We start from the raw sequence: 14,740 nt of genomic DNA, 5'->3' as shown, positions 1-14,740 counted from the left end.
CGTAAAATAATTGTCTTGATAAGTGTTTTTTTAAGAGAAAAATTTGCATGGAGAAAAATTGTAACACAGGACATTAAACTGTGTTCTAAACTTAGTTCATCCAGGAGTGAAGATTTTTATGGGTTTCTAATTTGTTTTGTTAAAAAAATCATTTTTGTTATTATAGATCCTCTAGTATATTTATATAATAAGATTTTAGAACAAGGCGTTTTTTCCAAATGCTCTCAAGCTGGTAAAAATAATTCCTATATATATAGAAGGGAGACAAGTTAGATCTATCTAGCTACCACTCCATATCTTTGGTACCCATTGTTGGTAAAATGTCTGAGTATTGTATTAAGGAGCAACTGTATGATTATTTCTCGCTTAATTATCTTTTGTGTAATGGACAGTTTGGTTTCTTGCCTGGTTGTAGCACTGTAATGGCAGTTGAATCTGTTGTTAATGACATAATCTTAAGTTTTGAAAATAAAGCTGTACAGTCTGCAACTTTAATTAATTTGTCCAAGGCTTTCGATTGTATTTCACATAGTTTGATCTTGGATAAACTGACTCGTTGTGGTATTACAGGAATTGAACTGAATCTTTTATCATCATATCTTAGCTGTAGGAAACAGATGGTTGTTCAAGGTGACGATAAGTCTAACTTTAATGAAATTAAAAATGGAGTGTAATGTTCCATGTTAATCTGTCCTTTATGCTGATGACACCACACTTTTACATAGTAATAATTGTTAATGAAAATCTTTTATTAGAGCAAGATGCAATGTTAAAAATGGCCGTTAAGTGGTTCCAAGCTAACTTTTTAGTAGTAAATGAAAATAAAACTGAAAACATTTGTTTTACAATGAATAATATGTTTGAAAACTTCAAAACTGTTAAACTGCTTGGATTTATTTAGATAGTAAGTTAAATTAGGATTGCCATGTACAAAATGTTTGTAAAAAGTTAGCTAGAGTTGTATTTTTACTTCTTAAGCTTAAGTTCTGTGTTAGTAACGAAATGCTCATTATATCTTACTATGCTTTTTTCACACACATTTGAAATACGATGTCAATTTATGGGGTAACAGTAGAGTATCTAATATAGCTTTTATATGGCAGAAGAAAGCTCTTAGAATAATTAAATGGGTACCAGACAGAGAGACGTGTTTGTCTATTTTTAAAGAATTTCACATTATGACTTTGCCTTGTATATGTATTTTTTATTGTCTCATGAAAGTTAAAGAAAATTTAAATGAATATCAAATCAGAGGAAATACTCACGATTATAATACAAGAGACTTATATAAGCTTGACTTACCACCAATTAGACTAGAAAAAACTAAGAAAAGTCACATTTTTATGGAAATAAAACTTTAATAAATTGCCAGAAGGAGCTTAGTTAGTAAGTAGTAATAGGTTTAAATCTGTAATTAATAGCTGGTTAAAAGAAAAAGCATTTTATTGCGTCAATGAATACTTTGCCTGTGATACTAGTGATATAAACTTTCAGACATGTTTCATTCTTTCGTTGATTTTATTCTCTTGTTATTGTTATTTGTAATGTTCTTGTTGTTAATTATTTATTAATTTATTATCCTTGTTAAATATTTTGTTTTATTAATATTTTAAACATTAGTGTGGTTGTATAATATAACTGTAATTATTACTGATAAGTATTTTGATGAAGTCAATTGCATATGTGTACTGTGTTTAAAGACTAATAAAGATCTTGATTCTTATAGTGCCGAAAATGAGTTTCCTTTCTTTATATAGCAGGAAAGCCTGTGTCAAATTACCATGAAGCACACACTGACAGATCCATGCTTTTTAGTTGGGTTCTACACCAACACCTAAATGTCTATCCAGAAGCTCAGAAAGGGAGCATTTTCTTGTACACTTTGAATTCTCAAGTTGCATAAATCAGTGTCAAATTCCTTCAACTCTTTCCAAAGTCACACTCTGAAGGCTTCACCCATATACACTTTGCCCAAGTACAGAATACATTTTTACTGTATTCTTAATAAATTATGATACACAGTAATATGACTTAAATTAACATGTAATTTCTAAGGAGTAATTAAATTGAAAATTAAATGTGAGTAATTTACTTGAAAACACGTTGAGTTATTCTATGTGCAAATTTTTAGAAAACCAAAGACAGTTTACAACGTTTTTACCATTCTTCTTGTTTTGAAAATAAAATTAATACACACACACAATAAAACTGAATAAGTTGCGCCAAACGAGTTGCTCACTTTTAAAAAGATTTACTGATACTTTCACTGGTCTACCCTACATTGAGACAGTTCATAGTTGGGCCGGGAGTGAGGCCCTTTTGTCTTTGTAAAATTGAAACCTTCCAATGCTTTTTGTAAAATTTTATGTCTAATATTTCCAAATGAATATTCTGAATCCAGACAAATAAAATGTTTGTTATACACAAAACACTGCAATCGATCCAAAATAACTCTTTACCTATTAATCTATGAAACCATTGTCATGAAGGTATTGCATCACTCTGATGACTTGCACTGCCTCTATCTTGATATCCTAACCCAAGATAATGACCCTGCACCTCTCATCTATCGTATGTAATCTTGAAAAGAAGTCTGATTATCGTTTGATTAACCCTCATACATTGTCTATACAAGTAGCTGACTGAGACATGACTTTGGTTAGTGAATTTATTAAAATGAACAAGTTAGACAAATGAACAAATTCAGATTGTAGTAAGTTGGCTCATTCAACATTATATGTGTATTGTAACAACAAGAGTAGAATAGAAATATATGAGGAGTTTTAGAATATTCAGAAGAATTCTCTAATCACCTATTGTAATGGTAGAAAGCATTCCTTATAAACTAACATGTGCTCCACAACAATCAAACAAGAGATCTTTATGAAAAGTTCTAGCACCAGGTTTGCAAGCTATTGCATAACAACTATCATCTAATATACACACTCCTCTATGTTTAAGTTTGTCTGAATGTACATTGAAATATGACTATAATCAAAAAGTGTTCCCCAAAAAATGCATTTTTAAATTTGGCCAGTTTTTGAAATATTGTTATTAAGTTTGTCCTTCAAGCAGTCTATAAAAATATTTAGTTAATCTATTTTTAATTTTCTAGAGATACCTTATGTATTACAGTGTGTAATACTTAAACAGTCAATGTCTCTAAAGTGGCATGTACGAGTGCCGTAAATCCGGTTTTAATTTTATTAGTCTCTTAACAAGAAAATATGTACCATATATTATTACATCCTGATGTAAATTTGACATTCCTGTTTCTCATATTTAATGTTCTTAGGTTCTGAAATATAATACTAAAATTTGGTAATTTGTAAGCTAAAATATGATGATGTTATGACATGTACAGAGTAAAATTTGTATGACAGTTTTAAAAATAATTGTTAATTATAATGGAGAATTATTAATTTTCTTTAGAACTTATTTAATTTACTTTGAACCGAACTTCATTCAAAAACAAGACAGTTGGAACATAGTCAAAGAAAACGCTACAGTTGGTAAAAACTGATTATTGATGTGCAGACACAAGAATGGTTAAGACAAGCATTTCCTTGACAAATAGGCACATTAGGAATGAGACTGTGGGAAGAATGTTTGTAGGACAATCTTCCATCACAAGGGATTTGCTTGAGTCTGATAAATTTCTGCCTTTCATATTGAATGAATTTCAAACATGATGATCATAAGAAGTTTAAAACGTAATCAAATTAATTATCATAAAAATCAAGAAAATTGTTATGTAAAAGATAATTATGCCATATTGTGTTTACATGTCAAATAGAACTATATTTTAAATAAAAATAAAGAGCATTAATAAATAACATGTAGACTGTATTCTGAGGCACGTTAGCATAGGTAATATGAAATATATGAATTTATTTCCAATTGTAGGAAATGAATTTAATTACATTGGAATTTGTTAGTTATAGAGTGGAAAATATTTATTTTTAATACAAAAAACTTGTTAAAATTTGCTAAACTACAAGAAATGTATTCTTTGTTCCAGAAAATGGAGAATTAAAATAAGGTGGTCAATAACACATGTATGAGAGTTATATAAGATACCAACTGTTACCCGCGGCTTCGCACACAATTTTCAAAATGGAAGGGCATATCCTTCTTAGTGAATACATACACTATATGATTGAAAATTAGTCTTAGTGAAAAATATTAATTTTTAATACAAAAACACTATTACAATTTGCAAAACTACAAGAAATGTGTCATTTGTTAAAAAAAAATAATGGAGAATTAAAATAATGTGAAGGTACTGTCAAAGTCAATAACACCTGTATGAGAACTATGTAAGATATTATCAAAAGTATTGAGAGTTATCATAGACTTAGAGTAATAAAACTGTTGATAATAATTTTTTTAACAATGAAGAGAATATTATTGGCAATGGCAAATACATTATATTTGTTGAGAAATTCAGCATAATTATATCATTGACAGTGACAAAGACGTTTTCAGTTGACAAGAATATGATGTAATGGCAGAGGATGACAGCAGCATTTGGCGTAATGACATAGGCTTGGATGTAAACTAGGACATATTTATTCATCTCATCTGTGTTAAAAACCAGGATTGAAAGATATCCAAAGACTAATTTATACAGTATATATTGTGGTGTTTTTTAACTCTTCAAATAAAGTCAATTACATCTCTTATTCAACTTTTTGTCAATTTTGTAGTTGTAATTGTAATTTTATAGAGTGGTGAAAGTAGCTCTAGGTTACAATATTATTCTAAAGTTTTTGAAATGTTGGAATACTAAACAGACTACAGGTACTGTACATTGTTATTACTTAGACTAAATGTCATAATAACTAACTTATAACAAGGTAGGAGTATGCCATTCCATGTATCAGTCCATAGCTCATTTCATTACGTTACATGTGTTACCATGTCACATGTTAAAATGTAGTACTCAGTTTGTTTACAGATTTATTCATTCTATGATTTTCTTGTTGCCATTATGGTTACCCATAAGAAAAACGTTAATGTTTTGTTCATGCTTAGCCAAATTCCATGAATTGACATGCTCCATAATCAAAATAAATGCTGTTTATATGGAAATGAAGCTTTTTGCAAAATTTAAAATTTATAGGCCAGTTTGTGCCTAAGATACAGACAGAAATAAAATTCTCCAGCTCCTCGAGTGATATGCTTTGCTAATCATCAAGTGACATCAAGTAGTTTTTCACCTTAAATTGATAAGGTTCTTCTCCAAGAAGGACTGAATGAAAGAAACATGACTGATTGATTGTTAAGACAGGTACAGGCAAGTGAAAATTTGAAGAGGAGAATTTGTTTACTGAACACTTTGTATATCTATTGAAGACCTAGGTAAGTTCACACACAGGTGTAAATAATATTGTACTGACTTAGTGTACAGTTTACTTTGATCATCTGAGGGGTGTGAGTTGGATGAAACATATGGCCAGGCATCCTCTGATTTGGCCAGAGTACATAACTGGTTTGGAAAAAACAGCTTAACTTTAAATATCAGTCTCAATATTTACAAGATCTAGCAGTGATCCTGGCCGGAGGGACCATTGGCTGCACTCCTGTGGTGATCAGCGGTCTATAGTCTGTGATTGTAGCATTGTAGTTTATGTGATTAGTATATATAATTAATAGTTGATTGTAAGTTGCCTTGGGTATGTTCATTCGATATGTCATGCAGAGTTTCTGGAAAATGGCACTTGCTTTTTCTCATCTGTCGGATGCTCTCCATGGGGCAATGCAGGATTTTTCTATGTACAAGTCGGTGCTGCAGTATGGCATCTTAACTGTGGGGTGACACTTCCTTGGTTGTTTCAGAGTTGCTGAATTTCACTGCAGTTTTTAAAGTTATTCTCAATAAATCTTCTAGTTATCCAAGTGATCTACTATTCACAAAATTCTGTGTATTAACTATGGAAATTTCATACCATGGTTTAATAATAACATGAGTTTATCAAGTTCATTTTATTTATTACACTGAATTTAGAAGATTTTATCCAACTGTATTGTATAGGCTGAGAGTAGCAGTGTCACCATTTATAAGAGTAGTTGGCCCTTGCAGAAGTGGCTGCCACAGTGGCAGTTCACATGATTAACAATTTATTAAAATATTGATGCCCACACATACACAGACTAACAAATGCAGAAGTATACAGACACCCAAAAAATGTGGTAAAAACAATTTCCATCCCATATATTTTCAAATACACAAATCACACTATACAAACAGTCACATCTATCCTTCACCATTTTTAAGTTGAAAGCATGATCTTAAATACAATTTTTTTGTTAATTGCTGTGAAACATAAACTTTGTACACATTTCACTCATTGTTAATTTATATTAATGTTACAAAAATGTATTAGCCTATGTATTTTTATAAATTTTAACACTGTCTTTACTTTTACAACACACTGTATATTAGCTTTAAGATTGATATGTTTAAAGACTGATAACTGAACTCAAACACAGATGGTGCAGTCTTTGTGGTTACTAATAATTTACATATTATAACATTATCATTTTATAATTTAAGTTGTATTGGTGGATAGTAGATTTAATTTAATTCAATTTCACATTAGAGTCCATTTAGGTTTTATATATTTTATTTATTATATTATATTTTATATAATTTACATTATAATTTATTTTAATATATGACCTGTGAGAAAATGTTTGATTGGACTATGTGCTAATATTTACAAGATGTTTGGCAAAATACTCTGTAATACCTATTCATGAATAGGCAAGTTTTTCCTTAGTAAGCTTAGTCATGTCAAAGTTAGGCACATTTAACCTACTGTTGTCAGTTCTAATGACAACCATATAAAATATTCTTTGTGTAAGTTCTGTAATTTGTATGTGACACGGAGTAAACACATGTCATGAAGGTTAACGAAGGAGGTGGTAGTCTGCCTATATATTTGTACTGCTTGGTTTATATTATTGTTATCAGTATAATACAAAGTTCACAATGAGGTACCATGGTATAGTACTTTTATTCATTTTTGTAAGTATATTACAATAATTTTATCATTCTAATTTGCAATATCATTTGAAGGTTGAAAATAATTTAGTAAAAACAGATTGTTGAACAAAATGTGCCAAATATGCCAGTGCCAGATGGAATCTATCCATTTTTGCAATGTGTTGGTAAACAAATCCTTAGCTCTGTTATTTGTTACAAACATTTATTGAGTTTTTTTACGTAATTATAGATAAAATTCAATGTATTGGAATTAAATACTAAAAATAACCTGATTTAAATTACATTTCTTACAACAAAATTTACTTACATGATAAAGTTTTTGGTTTTTTATTTGGACCTCCTTATACTGACGAAAATCTATAGCTGGGCTCAATTCAATAAATTCATTGTACGTCCACTACATTACCAACACACTATTTAAATTTATAGTAAAATGTTCACAAGTAGTAAAATATTGGATTTTTTTTAGAAATCCAACAACTGGCACAAGTCTTAAAAACATTTTATGATTTTACACGAAACATAAAGTTAAGAAAAATAGAGGTAAAATTTACAAAAACACGAGTAAAAATAAATTGTCAATTATACATTGTAAAAGTTATCTGGTTTTTTCAAAAGGGATACCATTTATAAAAAAATCCAAAACCTAGCCGTGATATAAAGAGAAATCCCTTTTCATATTCTGCACATAAATGTTGACTTTCTTCTCTTCTCACAAGCCTTTGTGATGATTACAAAGGCAATTCTCCCTCTCATTGGCATTTTTTCCAACACAAGTCTGGATTTGTATATCCTCCATGAGTTTTGCAAGATGCCTTCTTCGGTGTAACATTGTTAGGTCAGCCACATTTGATCTAGACTCTAAAAGCCAATGTCTTATATCCTACTGTAGTAAAGTCATATGTTTACAAATAAGAAAATGTTTCTAAATAAATCAAATTGTTATTTTTTAATTTTTAATGAATTGTTTTCTTAAGTCTGGTTAACTGGAAGTTGGTACTTGATACTTGATGTCGCGATAACAGGACATAGCACTAAAAGGATTAAATTATTTCATTGTTAGAACTCCACAATCTTAGAATTACAAAATTGTTTAGTTATAAGATAAGACCTCATTCTAGAGAATTATTTTTGAAACATTCTATCTCAAAGAAGATGTAAGATACGTTTTACATGATGGAGTTGCTTTGGTAAAATTACAGAACATGCACTGTGTGAAGTTTCCATATGTTGCCCTTTATATTCTGGTTTGGTTGATTTTTCTTCAAATGGATGTACTATAATATAATATAACCTTGAGATAGATCAGGTCATGAAGTACTTTTTTCATAGAATCTGTTCTCTTCATACGACGTGGGGGCTTTCTTAGAGATATTTCCCCCATTTGTCTTGATATTATTATGAGCTAGATGTTTTTTTTTTTATTCTATGCCTGATTTTTCATCTCTCCTTTACCAGTGAGGAATATTATTTACTATTATTGTTGGAATCCAAATGGTTTGACTATGGTGTATACCTGTAATAAATTTATAAAACAAATATATATGTCCATTAAAAACAACAAATACAAATACAAACGCGTCTATATGGGAACACGAAAAAGCAAAATTTTTGTTTTAGTGTGGTACATTTATATGACTATTTCAATCCAGTGAACCTAAACCAACTAGTGTTACGTTATGGTGGACTCTACCACATATATACCAACACTGAATGGATTTCCTATTATAATACTATGCCAGAAAATACTTTCGTGCTTAGATCAGAATTTAAAACCATTTCTTGAAAAAATTATGTGGTTCAATGAGACAAACTCTTTGACTATTTAAGCTTTAAAGGATAAGCTCAAATTTTTTTTAGAGATTTGGTGCATCTGACAGACAAGTGTGGACTACATTGTACGCCATCTACCTCAGACTGGTAGAAACACACAATATTTTTGACATAGCAAGAAAAAGAGACAAAAGACCTAAGAAGAAAGAAAGGCTAGGAAGATTACTAGTACCTACAATACACATCCATTTTAATTCACCCATTCTCCATATTGGGATGAGTGAATAAACTGGTGAAAAAATGGTATATCTGAATGTAGATGAACTAGTAACACTCAGAAAATTCCCATGGAGGACTTGCAACATTATCGAACTCGATCCACGTCTACTGCATGTAGAAATGAAACTCCAACTCTACTGCTCACTTCGTCCTCGTGATATTTTCCTGACTGATAATCCACGAACGAATTTCCGCATAATCAAACTCGATATTGCCTATGTAAAAAATGAAACTTCATGGAGAATTTAAAGACTATGGCACAAGTCTCACTGTTCCAAGTTCCAATCTGTTCTTGAGTTGAGATATCCTGCGGAAAATTAGGCTTCGCTAATGCTCAGCCACATCCCATCAATGGACGTGCACTAGTATCGAACTCGGTGTTTTATATAATAGAAATGAAGCTTCATTGAATGTTTTAAGTTTGTTTATCAATTCATTGTTGAGATATCGTGCAGACACGAAAACAGCCAGACAGAAGTGAAACTTCTAGTTCCCTCTTATGACACGCTTCGCCAACGCTCAACCAATAATATCGTCGTCTTTTTCTCCGTATCCCCAATAATAATTGATGAACACCTTAACTTGTATAAACCTCCGACTGCTGTATAATAGGCGGCATCACCACAATCGAATCATCGATATTCATGATTATCTAAATTAACAAAACTAGAATTACGAACCGAATTACGTTATAGGTATTTAAAATTACAGTATAATTTAGCTGATTTTATATAAAAGAAAGAAATAATTTAATTGTGAATATAAAACTATCTAGTTATGTGTATTTATAAAATGTAACAAACAAAACAGATTAACATTAGTTACTTTTTACAATTTTTTAGGATGAACATGTCTGAAAACTTGTGACACAAATAACACATGTACATCACCATTGTAACACATGTACTTGCGGCAATTACTCCAATTAAATACTAATGATTTTACTTTGTTAGAATTAATTTGGAACAATATTTGTAATAAATACATTAAAAAAAGTTTGCAATAACTAATTGTAATTAAAATGCTTTTGTATTCGATAGTTTAGATATTTACAATCGATAATTTGTTACCCTGATTCGATTGTGGTAATAGCCGCTTACTATACTTCAGCCAAATCTCTGCCGACATCGAATGAAGATACTGCCATTGTATCATGTATGGACTACATCATGTGACCATGTTAATGTGGCAGTGTTGTTGTTTGAGGCTTCTCTTCCTATTTAGAACAGATATCTGCTTTAATAACCGGGTGTGTTTTTATGAGCTTTATACATTTGTAAGCGTAAAACAAGAATGTTAATACCCGGAGTAAGGCACTATGTATGTCGTACCACGAGGCACTGCGCACTAGTAGCCTATATATGCACCCATTGCCGACCCGAAACACCAAGGGAGGTCTTAAATAATCTCAACTTTCAAATAAATGTGATAGAAGTAGGAAATAGAAAGGAATAAAACATTCTTCAAACGAAATATTGGTTCAATCCCAACATTTTAGGAGTAGTAAAACAATAAGGAAATGTCTGTACAATAATGCTGACCACAGTTCCGAGTATTTGTGGGCGATAAAATTTGATGAAATGAAATCCTGCACTTTTGAGGCTTCAAAGAAGTTTTTTACTCGGTCATTACACAAGTGAATAATACCACTCGCCATATTCGATTCAACCTTATAGTCCCCATCGTGGTGATACTATTTCCAAAAAGCAGCCATTTTAAAATTCACCTAAAGCGAATGTGGGAATAAACTATCAATCAGAAAGGCAATAGGTGTCATTGGCATTGTAAGAGGGGACAAAAAGTTGTATTTTACCGTATTGATTTTATTGTCGCTTGATGTACCAAGTTTAAGTGGTATATATATATATATATATATATATATATATATATATACCACTTAAACTTAGTTGTTGTTTTATATATATATATATATATCTAATATACATCTAATATACTATACAGCCGCATGTGAAACTGACTGACTGACTGATATATGTATACAAATTCTAACCTACTTCTAGAAGTGCGAGAAACTTGAAATTTGGCACGGAGGTACCTTTTACCGTGAAACCAACAGGAAAAGTCCTGAAAACCGGAATTTTTACTTTTAAAAACCCCTCAAAAAAATTCCCGAAAAAATCGCGCATTCTTTACCCTTGCAGGCCTTTTTTGGAAGCCCGATAGCGGGCAAACCGTTAGAGCTAGCTCGGATCTGAGAGAAAAATCTTTAGTCAGGAATGAAATGGACTACAAAAATGGTCCAGTGACTTTTTGCTCTATATTCCATGGTTAAGCAACAAAAACGCTCGAATATTTGACATTCCAGAGATTTTTTCGATAAAAATAATGTTTCGAGCCCGATAGCGGCCGAACGGTAGGTCGTAGCTCAAATCTGATTGACCCATCAAATTAGCAAATATGCACGATCTACAGAAAAGGTCCAGTGAGTTTTTGCCCTATCCTTATTGGTTTGGCCGAAAAACGTGATTATGTGAAATTTTTTTTGTAAATATTTTACGTGAAAAGTTCGTTTTTGAGGTCGATAGCGGCGAAACCATTGGTCGGAGGGCAAAATAACTCCAAAGGTAGATATAGGAAATGAAGTGATCTACAAAAACCTTCAGTAACTTTTTACTCTATATCCATTAATTTGGCCGCAAAATGCGACTAAGTTAAAATATTTTGAAATTTTTCGCCCAAAAATTTACCTTTCGGGCTCAATAGCGGCTAAAACGGTTGGTCGTAGCTCAAAACAAATTTTCATTAGGGTTTAGAAAACAGCGCGGTCTACAAAAAAGGTCTAGTGACATTTTGCCCCTATACCCAATGGTTTGGCCGCAACACGTGTTTTAAAGTATTGATTTTTTCAGTTTTCCGTGAGAGATTTTGTTTTCTGGGCTAGATTGCAGACAAAACCTTTGTTTTAGGCCAAATTCAAAATTTTATTTTAATACGAAATAATGCGGTCTACAAAAAAGGTCCAGTGACGTTTTACCCTATCTTCCATGGTGTAGCCGTAAAACGTGATTATGTTAAAAATTTCACTTAAAAACTTACTTTTCGGGCTCGATATTGGGCGAAAACCGTTGGCCCTAGCTTAAATGTATAATGTTTTATAATTAGCTATTCATAGATCTAAAGAAAAGGTTTAGCAGCTTTCTGTCGTTTATCTTTCCGTAAGCCTCATAAATGCTATAAATGGCTAATTCTTTGTCGTCAATTTTAGGTGTTTTTAAATTTTTGCAACTATAATTAGTGCGATTCATGCTGGTTCCAGATTGACCTTGTATTACTACGTTAACGAGTGACTATATCCCCCCCCCTCCACATCGGGAGTTAGCTAAGCGTTAGTGAAGCTTCAATAGTAGATAGGGACAGAGTGCTTTTTAAATTAATTTAATGAAATAGTGATTCCTTATCAACACTCAGGTATGGAATTATGATTTCCGAAGTAATTTAAACCCCCTGGATCAACGTTTTTATTTTGATCAAAAATACTGTACACATATCCTTGTGGCCCAGACACACATTTCCAGAAAAGTACCACGCGTTCTTATAATTCCCGAGAACATTAATCCCCCTCCCGTGAATTTCCTGGTTGATGAACTCCTGATTAAATTAAACCCCCTGTTTAACTTAATAATCTGATAAAGGTAGTTATTACTTTATTTACACTAAATCTGTTTAACACCATAGCTGACCAGTGCAGACTTTTATTCCAAGCGTTGTAACCGACTAAACCATAGGTCGTAGATCAAATCTGACGACGGAATCGAAAGACAAAATTAAATTTCTGACAAGAAAGGTCCAGTCACTTTTTCTTGTACCTCTAACGGTTAAGCCACAAAATGCCCTTAAAGTCAAAACTTTTTGATAAAATTTGGGATAAAAATCAACGAATTCTACTTCTGTCATTAACCCCCGGTAACATTACCCCCTCTTCTGGAATTTTCTTCTGGTATGACCAGATAATCTCCTGAGTAAATTAAAACCCCCTGATATATTAATCCACCGGTAACGTTAAACCCCCCCCCCCCCTTGGGAATTTCCTAGCATGACCTCATATCCGAATTTTTATACCCAATCACCAAATCCCTCTTATCCCCCGAATTTAGGGCACTCACTTTGGGGGCCTGGGGCGAGCCGAAGGCGAGTATATATATATGAACACTCGAATACTACGTGATTCTCTCATATTTATATTTATTACACCTTCTACTTTACACCTGATGACACGAGGATTAGACAGTTTTTAACGACATAGTAATACAAATTTCATACGGATTATTTAATGGTGTAATTTTACCTTACAAACCTTTAGGGAGCTCAATGTCAAATATATCACGAAAATAATTCAGGTAACATTATAATAATAAGAAGCGAGTACTTGTTATCTAGGCCTATCAGTTGGGTTCTTCCCTTTATCAATGTTTTAATGTTTTACATGTAATCTATAAGTTCCAGATAATTTCAACAGCCTTCTCTGATGAACCAGAGAAAGATGGCGGGGAAAAGAGAATAGGCTACGAAGATGGCCAGATAACTTCAGTAACAGTATACACCGGAGATACCAAGCCTACAGGCGAAACTGTGCCTTCGACTGGGACTGGTACCGGAAGCGGCACTAGCGGTAGTGGTTCTGCCGATAGCGGTACTACTACTGGGGGCGCTCAGCAGCAAGGACCGTTCACCGGATTCCCAGGTAGACCCAGACCCAGACCCAGGCCTGGGCACGGAAGACCTGGCCATTGGTTCCGCCCTTTTGGCTATCGTGGAGGCCGGCGAACTGTTTCGCAAGGTGAGGAAGAGGAAAACTCGTCGTCAGAAAATGTTGGTTCTAGCCCACAATAATTAAAAAATTGTAATATCAGTACATTGATTTAACTACATTTATGAATTTTATTATTGAGCATTATTATTGAGTATTATTCCACGGTTTATAAAGGTTGAGTATATTTATGATTGAATATATTATAAAACAGCAATGATCTACAATTTCACTTGACTCTTGCGTTGATCAAGTAGCAGAGTAATTATTGTCAGTTTTCCATCCAAGTTCTTGTCTCCTTACTTTTTATCTTGTCCTGGTGAAATTAAGGTTCTTATCGACTGAGCGCCAGGAAAGCCGCTAATTTACAGCAGAATAAGTATCATAGAAATCAGTTTTGTCTTATTTAATCATAATTAGTGTTAATTATTTTAAATAAGAATTCTCTTATGGCCTACTAACAAATCAAAAGTAGTAACTTTTTACACATCTGTAAGTTTATTAAAAATCCAAAATTATACAATCAAAATCATTGAAATTTTATAGTACAACATTTTAACTATTATGACGTTGTGATCAGTGTGACATAATATTACTGTTGAGCATCGGAGTCCAGTGTGATCAGGATGCGTTTTTATTTGTACTTATTTTAAATCTCAGACGCCTTGAGGAAGTTACACCATTTTTTTCGGCATTCATCACTCTTGAAACTTAAGAACCACGCAATCTACTTTACTTTAAATATTACGTTTGTTTAAAGAAAATTTAATTTTTAAACGTATTTTGTGTACATGAATAATACACATATCTTATGGGATCAGTTCCTTCTTTTTTATTTGTTATGTTTCCTACTACTAAATGTAAACCATTATCACTGCCAATATTATATTTTAAATGGAAATATTTAT

General features: G+C 32.2%; 1 protein-coding gene across 1 annotated transcript; it reads left to right on the top strand.

The window, feature by feature from the left end:
* The first annotated feature begins 6,895 nt into the window (after positions 1–6,895).
* LOC124371609 lies at positions 6,896–13,966 on the top strand. Its single transcript, XM_046829956.1, has 2 exons — positions 6,896–7,033; positions 13,523–13,966. The coding sequence occupies exons 1-2, from the start codon at positions 6,998–7,000 to the stop codon at positions 13,913–13,915; spliced, it is 429 nt and encodes a 142-aa protein (XP_046685912.1). The 5' UTR covers positions 6,896–6,997; the 3' UTR covers positions 13,916–13,966.
* Positions 13,967–14,740: the final 774 nt, after the last annotated feature.

The sequence above is a fragment of the Homalodisca vitripennis genome, unplaced genomic scaffold (assembly GCF_021130785.1).
Source record: "Homalodisca vitripennis isolate AUS2020 unplaced genomic scaffold, UT_GWSS_2.1 ScUCBcl_1732;HRSCAF=5719, whole genome shotgun sequence".
NCBI lineage: Eukaryota > Metazoa > Arthropoda > Insecta > Hemiptera > Cicadellidae > Homalodisca > Homalodisca vitripennis.
The sequence above is the reverse complement of the archived record's forward strand: the minus strand, read 5'-3'. Positions and strand labels throughout refer to the sequence as shown.